The sequence below is a fragment of the Myotis brandtii genome, unplaced genomic scaffold (genome assembly GCF_000412655.1).
Source record: "Myotis brandtii unplaced genomic scaffold, ASM41265v1 scaffold398, whole genome shotgun sequence".
Taxonomy (NCBI): domain Eukaryota; kingdom Metazoa; phylum Chordata; class Mammalia; order Chiroptera; family Vespertilionidae; genus Myotis; species Myotis brandtii.
In genome coordinates, this window is record NW_005365280.1 from 1046309 (window position 1) to 1057929 (window position 11621).

Genomic DNA, 11621 nt, shown 5'->3' on the forward strand with positions numbered 1-11621 from the left:
TCTCACTGACCACACTGATGTGTTTCAGGGCCTGTTTGTAAAAAGCACTACGACTAGAGTTTAGGATCAGTGTGCAGATCTGTTTGTTCATAAACATTAATTGCATAAGTGTTAAGGACCAGTAGCCAATAACAAAGGTCTAATAATTCCTTACCTATAGGTATTCTAGCCACTTTTCCAAATGCAACTGATTTTCCTTAAGAAAAATAAGTCAACTGATTCATGTATTTCATACTGCATTCTTTTTAATGAAAATAAACAACTTATTTAACTGCTTATTTTAGCACCGAGATGAATGTCATGCAGTTTTGTAAAAATGTAATTATTTAAATTGTGAATGGGTTAGAATCAGTCTTAATGCAAAAGTTCTCCAGTTAATTTATTTTGGGTGGAGGTGGGTGTGAGTGTGTGTGTGTGTGTGTGTGTGTGTGTGTGTGTTGGGGGGGCCAGGGGGGCTTTATGCTAGCAGGCCTGACTCTTCTTCCCTCACTAGGTTATAAGGCAGAAATCTCCATTCAGGGTCTGCCTTTAGTCATTTCACTCCTGTCTTGTAGAATTCAGAAGGCTGAATATTTTTGACCCCGCTTTACTGCTTATTAAAAAAAAACAAAATTCAAAAAAAAAAAGAAAAAAGAAACCCATTGGAGCCCCCACCCAGAGGTTTCCAATTGCATGCTCTGGACAGTTGGCCATGAGTTGTAGCTCCCAGCTGGCCCCACGGAGAGCTGAGCAAGCTGCCTGTGTCCCACCCATTGGGCAAGCACCAGGGACAGAGGGCAGTGCAGGGAGGGGCCAGGCTGGGAGGACAAGGAAAAGGGGGTTGTTGCCAGTGCGGAGCCTGCAGGTTGCTATGGGGGATGAGTCTGGGAGGGGGCGATGGGTGCTGAGTTCCCACGGCCCTCTGGGCAGCCACCAACAGCAAGTGCCTCTCCAGCGCCTGCTGGCTGGCCCAGGTTGTGCTCTCGGTGTTCTTGTTGGTTTCCCCAGCAATGACCAGGAGACTTTGGCAAGGTGGGTGTTTATTCCTCAGCCATTCTTCGCCTGCGCTGACCCCTGAAATCTGTGATTCATTTGGAAACCCCCAATGCTCTTAGCGTCCCCAGTTCTTGGAAACAGTTTCTCTTACAGCTTTGGCGGCATTGTGAGGATGCAATACCGTTTGTCCAGTGCTCTGGACTGAAAGGAATATAATAGGGGCGCTGAGTGTTACAATTGTTACAGTGCAGGGAGCAGAAAAGGTGCTCAGAAATGCCCTTGGCAGAGGCTGGCATTCCAGGGTCTGTGTCGGGAGCGAGGGCTTGTTGCTCCCTTTGCCCAGTGCGCCCTGGGTTTTCATGTACTGCATTTTCTCTTGCCTTTCACCTCGGGTGGGTGAGCCTTGCCACATGTAAGGAGGAAGAAGCAGGGAAGTTCACAGAACATCTTTGGCAGAAAAGGGTCCCCTAGGGGGCTGGCTGTTAGAAGAGTGTAACAAGTGGGTATATTCTACGTGCTGTGGGAAAAGACACTGGCATGGGGGAGACACTTTTTTCTTAATAATAACAAGTCTTTAAGTAAGAATAATAGCACCTATCCTATATAATAAAAGCCTAATATGCAAATTGTCCTCTCTGGTGGTCAGTTTGACCAGGAGTTCGACAGTGAGTTCGACCGCTCGCTGTGACATGTGCTGACCACCAGGAGGTGGCGCAGAACATAGTTGGCGGCAGTGGAGGTGCTGCCGGCCCCGATCGGCCCCGATGAGAGTGGGACCGCAGTGGGATGGTGGAGCAGGCGAGCGGGCGGCGCCAGGTCAAGGCAGGTGCGAGCAGGGGCCCAATCGCCCCACCGATCACCCCAAAGAAGGCGACCAGGGGCTGAGGGAGCCGGGCGGGGCCCCGGCCCAATCTATCGCCCTGAAGGCAGGATGGTGGAGCAGGTGAGGGGGGGTGCCAGGCGGGGTGCCAGGCGGGGCTGCAGGGCTGCGAGGCTGGGGGAGTGAGCTGGGGCCTGATCTCCACAGGCCACCCTGAGGGACCCTACCTGTGCATGAATTCGCACACAGGGCCCAAATTGTCCACTGGGAGTTTGACCAGGAGTTCGACCAGGGGGGCAGGGCTGGCTGGCCAACTGCCCATAGCCCCTCCTCCTGGCCTGCCCCACCCCGGCCAGCGTTGGCGGCAGGCGCTGGGGGAAGGGAGGCCCAGGCCGGCAGCCACTAGGGACCCTACCCATGTACGAATTTCATGCACTGGGCCTCTAGTATTTAATAATGTGAAACTTAGCCTAAGGTCAAGGAGCTTTCCAAGAATCACAGAGCCTGGAGTTTGGAGCCAGGCAGCCTGTCCCAGGCCCTGTGATCTTTCCCTTACACCACACTGCAGCCAGCCTGCCTGCCCACACAGGCTGGGTGGGACACTGAGGTCCCCGAATTGGGTCTGAGAGATGCTTTTGTGCTGGTGGCTCTTTCTGACCTGGTCCTATGAAGAAGTAGGTCTGTGACACCTAAGCTGTTCAGATTAAACCAGGCACCCAGCTCAGCACCCTGGGGAATGCCAGGTCAGCCACTGTTGGCTGGTCCCATAGGCAAATCCAGCCTGCAGCTGTGCGCTGACCCTTGCCTGACACCTGCCTTACTCTTTCCTTAGAAAGGACTTTTCTTGGAAAAGGGCCTCAGAAAAGCCAATAAAAAGTCAGTAGGGAAGTTATCATTTAATGGGAACAGAATTTTCATTTGGGATGGCGAAAGAGTTCTGACGATGGATGGTGGACATGGTTGCACAATAATGTGAATGTACTTAATTATTAAAAAATAACTAAAACAGTAAATTTTATGTTGTAAATATTTGACCACAATTAAAACTCAAAAAGGAAAGAAAGAAAGAAAGAAAGAAAGAAAGAAAGAAAGAAAGAAAGAAAGGAAGAAAGAAAGAAGAAAAAAGAGCAATCTATAGCAGTAACTCTGAAGTGGAGGGATTAACATTTTACTGAGCTCCAGCTGAGAGATGGGCATGTGCTAGGAATCCATAGAGCTTTGTAAACCTTACAGGGACAACAGCGAGCAGGCACGATGAGTGATGTCATAGCAACATGGACGGAGACCAGAATTGAAGTGACTTTCTTAAGATTACATGGGAGTGGGAGGTCCATCGTTTGAACCCAGGTCTTTCTGAACTTATTTGGCCATAGGTGTCCAGGTCTAAAGGAAAGCTGGAAAAACTGGAGCAAAACAGTTTGGGGTTTGGGTCTTGCCCAGGGGGCTTTTTTAAATGGTACAAAAGTACTGGGAAGGTTCATTTTGTTGCTTTTGTGTCTCTTCCTGGGGTCCTCACCCTTCTTGAATGGAGGAGCAGTCATTGCCGGCAGCACATGGCCCCTCAGGGAAAGGGGGACCCAGTGGAAATCTCCACTTGCTGGCTTTGGTGCCCAGATAAGGGTCTGGAGATTCCGTTTTGTTGTGGCTGCCCCCAGAATGGTCGTTCCTGAGCTGCCTGAGTGACAGCCGGATGTGCTGCTGGGTGCGGTCCCATTCGGACAGTCCATATCCACTGCACACCCGTGGTGCTTCAGGCCAAGATAAGCAAGCTCCTCGCTAGTCTCCCCCTCCACTCCCCCGCCCAGCAAGCTCAGGCCCCGAGCTGCCTCGCCTGCCTGCAGCTTTCACTGGAGCCGGGCCATACTCCTGCCAGCATTCTCATTCTGACGTTGTCTTTTCCTTTCCCCCTTATCTTTGCCCTTCTTGATTTCAAACTTGAATAGAAAACTTTTTGTTCCTGCAAGTGGAAACTCCCTCGTCCTCTCCCATTCGTCGTCAGCCTTCCTGTCGTGTTTCCTCAGGCTCGAGGCATGTCCTGGCATTCGGGGTTTTTCCACCCAGCAGCCCTCTGTGGAGACTGTGGCCTGGCCTCTATAAGGAGCCACACTGGTATCCTCCCATCCCCTCAGCTACCTGTGCCAACCTCTGGGCTACCCAGACAGTATCGTCGTCCTCAAGCTTTTAAACGTAGACTGTGCCTGGTTGCACCTGGTTCATCCATCATGAGCTGACTTTATTTCCTTTATTTTGTGTGAAGTAGGCACACAAATAAAATGATCTACTATTTTAGGCAGCACCAGACTTGGGGGGGTCGGGGAGGAGGAGATGTAAATTAACACTGAAAATGAAATTATGTGGCGAGCTTAAAGCAGTGTCTTTGTTTTTGATTTCTTAATTTTATTCTTAAAAGTTTATTTTTATCTTATTTTTAAAACTTTAAAGCTTTATTTTTCAGCAGGTCAACCAGCAAGGAAGAATGAGAGTCTTGTTTCTCAGATTTCTATTATGTTCTTTCTTGGGCACAGAGTTCATGCGGGTCCTTGTGCTTAAAAAAACAAACAAACCAAAAGCAAAAAAAAAAAAAAAATCATGTTTAATAAAAGTCATACAATTTATACTGTAAATCTAGAATATTTTAAAGAAAAAGATTAAAAGTCAGATAATCCTTTCATGTAGACATAATTTGTTAGCATGTGGGTGTGTGTTTTCATATATACATATACTCGTGTTGTCTTTCTTTAAAAACAAAGTGGAGATCTTACTATTTCCTTTTGTCTCCCCCATATTATACTGGAAGCATTTGGGCGTTTTCCCATGCCATTCAATGAAGCTTAAAAGCATCCCTTGGAGAGGCCCTGGGTTGATTCCCTTCGGGGGAATGCACTCACAGTGTTGCATGGTTGTAAATAACATCCTTGTAGTCAAATCCTGTGACCTCATCTGTGATTATCTCCTTGGGAGAGGATCCTAGAAGTAGTCTTATTGGATGAAAGGATGTACAAATTTTTGCATTTCTTCCATGTGCATACATTGTTTCCTAAGACAACTTGTACTAAAATAGACATTCCTCCAGCAGAGAAAGAGTGTCTGTTTTCTCTTTAGCATTTTGTGTTCATAATCGTTGGTAATTTGTGAAGTGAAAAGTGGTACTTCACTGGTCTCATAATGTAAAATCAATTATTAGAAAGGTTCAGTTCTTTCACTGTGTGTGTTGGCCAATTTTATTTCTTTCATTCGTTTGTTCACATCCTTTGGCAGCTAGTCGGCGAGGTGTTAGCATTCTTCTTGTACATTTGGAAGAGCTCCTGTGGCAGGAACCCTTTGTCACAATTACAGGCATTTTCTGCACCAGCTTATTTGCCTCTTAGCTTTGTTGATTGTATGTATGAGTTTGTGTGTTTAGGTGTGAACAAGCTTTTTATTTTCAGATAGACAGATCTATGTTTATGTGTGTTGTTTTGTTTTTGTTAATACTGGCCTGAGGATATTTTTTCCATTGACTTTTAGAGTTGGGAAGGAAGGAAGGCAAGGAGGGAGGGAGGGAGAGAGAGAAACATTGATATGAGAAGGCAAGGAGGGAGGGAGGAAGAGAGAGAAACATTGATATGAGAGACACATTGATTGGTTGCCTCCAGTACATGCCCTGACCAGGGGCGGGGATGGAACCTGTAACCCAGGTACATGCCCTTGACTGGGAATCGAACCCTCAACCCTTTGGTGTGCAGGCTGACGCTCTAACCATTGAGCTCACTAGCCAGGGCAGATCCATGTTTATGTTTTTTCTCTCTCTTTTATGCTTATTATACGTATTCAAGGTTTTCTTCTAAGTTTGGGGGGATAAAACTTTTAGTTTGACTGTAATCCACCTGAAGCTTATTTTGGTGAAAAGTATAAGTAATAATCTGTATTTGTTCTCAAAAGATGCCTTTCCCAGCTCAGTCTCTTAAAATATGATTCCTCTCCTCGCTGACCCGTAACACAATTCTCATATGTTGGAGCCCTCTTTCTGGACCATCTATCATTTTTGATTGTCAGATGCTGCTTGGATTAAAGCAGCTTTGAGCCCTCCTTATCGCCCTTTTCCAAGATAATTTCATACAAAGTTAAGAGTCACTTTGCGTTGGTCAAAAAAGAAAAATTCCCCCGGGGAATCAATTCAATGAAAGACAGTGGGACTTCAATTAAAAAAAAATGAGTGGCGTGAGTAAGGATCCATTTCCCAAAATAAGACTTTGTGCCGTTGTGAAAATTCAGTCAGGCATCGCACCACGTCTGTGCACCAGCTGAAGAATCCACAGGACAGTAAGCTGTCAGAAAGGGCTCCCAGGCTCCCGCAGTGAGAGAACTGGTGCTATTTCCAGTCCAGAGGCAGCCTCTGGTTTTCAGATGCTGCCATGTCCTGGCTTACATATCTTTTATTAGGGTCACAGCTTCGTGTTCTGAAAACAGAGCCGGTTCCAGTGCTGTTGGTCCACGGGGGCTCCTCTGCCCTTTCCTTTCTGGGTGGGAACCTCTCACCCGAGGGCGGGTACACGGGTGTCTTCCCAGCTGTGAGATGACCAGCATTTTCCTGATCCTGGCCCCTGGGGCTCCACAAAGGTTCTTCAGGGGTTTTACAATCTGTGACGCATTTTATGCCCAACTATCAAGATTTGAATCAACTGAGTGTTGCAGAGCTCATTTTATGTATTTGTTCTCTGTAGGATTTTGTTTTGCCCGTTGCTGAAATGTTTGCAAAGTACTGACCTAGATAGTCTAAGGCAGGGGTCCTCAAACTACGGCCCGCGGGCCACATGCAAATACAAATATTGTATTTGTTCCCGTTTTGTTTTTTTACTTCAAAATAAGATATGTGCAGTGTGCATAGGAATTTGTTCATAGTTTTCTCTATGTAGTCTCCGGGTGTCAAATTGTGTGCCTCTATAGGATCCAATGTTTTCTCTCCTCACCCCCACAGCCCCCTTTTCTTTTTCTTTTTCTTTTTCTTTTTTTTTTTTGTTTTCCTGGCTGCCTGGTGGCTTGGGACATGCTCATGATTGTGTCCAGGTGTGAGTTCCTCCCTCATTCATCTTTGTGCCACCAGGAGCAGTTCATGACGTGAGCTGTGTTCTTTCTGTCTCAGGCGGGGAACGTGGTGACAGGGGAGATGGTGGAAGAGCTGATTCTCTCCGGAGCAGATATAATCAAAGTGGGAGTTGGACCAGGTAAGACTTGCCGGGAGAACAGCAGAGGGTGTGTGATGGGGAGGAATGGGGTCTGGGGCTTACAGGGGCTGGAGATGGCCAGAAGGGAGCCCACGAGTGACCCACCCTCAAGTTTAAAGTACATTTGTTTTGGATCTCATTGAGCTTCCACAGAAGCTCCTCATTAGAAATGTCATTGAGTTGCCATCTGATGCCCCTGGGTAACTTGTCAAGGAGTGTGGGTGTGGTTAGGATGTGAGGTCCAGGTTTTAGAGTGTAACTGTGGAAGAGAAAAATGCAGATTTCGTTCATGACCACATATACTGTGAAGAGGAAGATGAGGGGTGAAGAATCCCTGGGACAGTTCATGGACATGAATAACTCAGGTTTCCGTGAGTGTTTGAGGGACCCCAAACACTGCAAATAGCATGCGGCTGTGAGGCCATATTGAACCTGACCCAGGTAGTTGTCACTTTGGCTTCTCACTTGGTACATATCCATATCAGATTTGCCCAATTCTTCTTGGCAAAACCGCTCCTAAAACCGCTCATTGGTGTCTTGAGTGGGGGAACAAGGTGGAGCCTTTCTATTCTTATACTGGTGGCTCCACTTTCTCTCGGGGCCAGTTGGCGTTCGCTGTCCCCTCTGGCCATACCTGAGCTGAGCTTCCGTGTTTTTAAATTCTTCCTTCATATTCATTATTAACCAGACACTAAAATGGGAACCAAGGAAAGAAGATACACATTTTCAGTTGGGAATAAAACCAGCAAAGACTGAAAAAAAATTAGTGCCTACCCAGCCTGGCTGGTGTGGCTCAGTGGTTGAGCATCGACCCATGAACCAAGACTTCATTGGTTCGATGCCTGATTGTGGGCTCGATCCCCACCCAGCAGGGGGCATGCAGGAGGCAGCCAATAATGTTTCTCTCTCATCGATGTTTCCGTCTCTCTATCCCACTCCCTTCCTCTCTCTCTAAAAATAAATAAAAACATAGTTTTAAAAAATATTGCCTACCCAAAAAAAACATTACCAAAAAAGGAAGCAAATCATAAGCTAACAGGAGAAGGGTGTGGGCAAGCGCTGCTGGGAGGGGAGAAGACGTCTTTGGGCTGTGATCACACACTTGTCTGGGTGTGGGCAAGCGCTGCTGGGAGAAGACGTCTTTGGGCTGTGATCACACACTTGTCAACCTTGAGGGAAAAGGAGAGCCACGAGGGACTGTGATGGAAGAAGAGCCCTATAGGCCCATCCAGGCCCCTGAGCCTTTAACACACGGGAGAGTGTCAAGATTGGGCTTTTTCTATTGCCACTCACCTAAGCCAATTTGTAACACACTCTGAGCCAGCGGTTGCCAACCTTCCGGACCTCATGGACCACCAGTGGTCCGCAGACCACCTGTTGGTGACCGCCGCTCTGAGCAACAGGAAAGACAACTCTGGTCTTTACTGAGTGTCTGTCGTTGTTGAAAGTCAAAAAAAGGATAAGGCCCAGCTCTTGCTTACAAGGAGCTCCCGCTTAGGATGGGCTGCAATAGACCAGGCTTGTAATAGAATAGAACAGGCTGGACATAGACCTGGAGGACTCTTGCTCCTAAGGCAGGGGAGCGCACCAGCTACCTGTTTAATCAGAAACACGTGTTGAGTGTCCTGTGGCTGCCGTTGTGGCTGCCGTTGTGCGGGTGGGTGCTGTGTGGCACGTGGGGGTGCACAGCATTCTTGGCTCACAAGGAGCTGTTCTTGATGTGATCTCGAGCACTCAGCTGTGCGTGGTGTCTTCATGCGCGTCCTCTGGGTGTTTCCCTGAAGACTGATTGTCCTCCCGCTAGCACCGTGTGACCCCCTGGCTGTCTGTCTGGAACAGATGTGACTGAGCAGGATCAGTGGCTCCCTTTGAGCCTGACGTATTGGAGCTGCTTCTTTAATTTAATTGGAGATTATATTGACATTTCACAAATTCTTTCGAGTGAAAACACTGAGTAATGTGTATGTAAATGACAGCACTAAACAAGGTCCGTTAATGAGTAACTCCCAGGAGCTGGGAGAAAGCATTGAAATTGGGCGCCCCTGCTGCTAGGACTGGGAGAAATATGGGCCCAGTTTTTCGCTTTAACCTGGGGGCTCATCGGGTCCACACCCACCTTAGTCCTGAGAGGAGCCCGCCTGCCCCGGGAGAGGACTTCTCTGGGCCGTGGATCCAGAGCGGACCCCGGGGCTGAACTCACAGAGTCTGGGCAGGTGCCATCCTCAGAGTAGACTCGGAAACTAGAAATGAAGAGAGCAAAGCAGATCTTTCAAAAACATGTTACAGTTAGGACAGGACTGGGAGAAATATGGGCCCAGTTTGTCGCTTTAACCTGGGGCTCATCAGGTCCTCGCCCACCTTAGTCCTGAGAGGAGCCCGCCTGCCCCCGGAGAGGACTTCTCAGGGCCATGGATCCAGAGCGGACCCCGGGGCTGGACTCACAGAGTCTGGGCAGGTGCCATCCTCAGAGTAGACTCGGAAACTAGAAATGAAGAGAGCAAAGCAGATCTTTCAAAAACATGTTACAGTTAGGAGGTTTTTACTGCTCTGATTGGGTAGAAGACTGTTTGAGGTTTCCTAGGAGCTACATGGAAATGCCTACCATCAAAAAGTACAACTTTAACCTTAACTAAATTTAAATAATTTCATATTAAAGATTTTAATATTTAGAAAAAGACCTCTCCCCTGCCCTCTCCTCACCTGTGCAGAGCTCCGGGCCTCTGCACCGAGGCCCCTGCTTCCCTTGAGGATCTAGCAGTTGAGGGGGAAGAGGGCTAAAGCCACTTCCGACCCAGAGCCGGAGGTGATGAAGCTGTGCCTCTGCCTCACACAGCGCACGCACGGGTTGGCTCCAGGATTGTGAGTGCACATGGAAGGGATGGATGTAAAGAGGTGGGTCTCAGCCTGCAGCGGGATAGATGCAGGAGAAGGTGATCTCCTATCCTGTTTTCTTGGGGAAGCGAGGCCTGGGAGAATGGGCATGGTTCTCTGTCTGACCCTGTTCCTAAGGACGCCTGGGAGACATTTGTGGGACGCTGTGAAGCCGCTGGTGGGGTGGGAGCGGGAGAGGAGGCTGGGGCTCTGAGCACCTCATCCCCAGCGCTGGCGGGCAGAGGAGGGGTTCAGGGCACTCCGTTGTTGACACCACGGGACCTCCAGCAGGAACTGGCTGAGTGTGAAGCAGTGGTGCCAGGGATGTGGGTGACTGATCCATTCTTGAACTCTCAGATGCTTTCGGTGACTATTTGTAGCGCCGTAGGTCCGGGCTCTATTCTCAGTGCTCTACAGGAGTGAGCATCCAGCAGCCTACCACCCAGCAGAGAACACTGGTCCTTGGTTCTGACACAAATAATTGTTTAAGTGACTCTTTTTTTTAAATGAATGCAGTGAGAACAACTTCCCTGAGGCAGTGACATTTAAGATGAAGCCTGGAAGATGAGAAAGGGTTGGCAAGACAGGGAGGGGGAGGAGGGGCATGCAGAGGGGAGTGTTTGGATAGGGAACATCATGTACAGGGACTCCCTAGGTGGGAAGAAACTGGCTGTACAGGAGGAACTGGAAGGTCAGAGTGGCTGGAGTGTGGGCAGCGGGAGGGGAGGTGTCTGGGGTTTGATTGCATGTCTTGGAGCAGGGTGCACACTTGCTGGGAGGAAGGGTGGGTCTGCAGCAAGCAGGCATTTGTGGGAACCTCTGGCGTGTCTTGGCTGGGATCTAACTGGGATAACGGGATGGGCGACCAGGACTGGCCTTGGCCGTGGGAAAGACAGAGGTCAAGAGGACGAAGGCATTTAGGTGGCTTGTGTGGGTCCTGAGTGGAGGCTGACCTCAGAGCCCAGCTGGATGCGGATTCGGACAGGGTTGGAGGTGGACTATGAGATCATGGAGAGCAGCAGGCTGGGCATATTGAGGACAGACTTGGGTGAGAGTGAGGGTGAGGGGGCAGGCATAGGGTTAGTGCCAAGTCCTGGGCCAAATGATTTTATTCCCTATGCCATTTAAATTTCTACCCTGTGAGGCCAATGTTTTAATTTCCATGCCACAGGCGAGGCCCTGAGGCCTGGAGAAGTTAGTAATTTGACAAAAGAGGAAGGTACAGAGGCTGGAGGCTGTGGGAGAAATCTAGGAGGTCCTTGAAATGTAGTGTGTTTGTGTGGGAGAGGGAAGGACAGTGGGAAGGGATGGGAGTTTAAGTGTGGAGAGTCAGTGCTCGGCCAGTAAGGGGAGCTGCTGTCGTAGGGGAGAGTGACGGTGGCAGGTTATGGGGTGGGTTATGTTTTGGATGTGAGCAGGTGACAGCTCTGAGGACCCGAAGGGCTGCACGGCCACATAGTGTGCTTTTAACCACCTCTGTCGAGTTGCTGGGCAGTCCCTCCCTCGCGCCTCTCCTCTGCCATGTGACAGTGAGGGAGGCTCATGTTGTGTCCCATTCTGCTCATCCATGAACCATCTCTCTCCTCCATCCAGGTTCCGTGTGCACCACCCGCACCAAGACGGGGGTGGGGTACCCCCAGCTGAGTGCCGTGATTGAGTGCGCAGACTCTGCCCATGGCCTGAAGGGGCACATCATCTCTGTAAGTCTCCAAGCGGGGCTGGGGGGCAGGTTGGGGCGGGGGGGGGGCATC

The 11621-nt window shown here is 49.2% G+C and overlaps 1 protein-coding gene across 2 annotated transcripts in view; it reads left to right on the top strand.

The window, feature by feature from the left end:
• The window catches only part of GMPR (guanosine monophosphate reductase), a 43456-nt gene that overhangs the window by 16985 nt on the left and 14850 nt on the right, over positions 1-11621 (top strand). For both annotated transcript variants that reach the window (XM_014545177.1, XM_005873022.2), the window contains exons 5-6: positions 6918-6999; positions 11464-11570. In XM_014545177.1, the coding sequence (XP_014400663.1) occupies positions 6918-6999; positions 11464-11570 (189 nt within the window). The remainder of the gene's footprint in view (positions 1-6917; positions 7000-11463; positions 11571-11621) is intronic.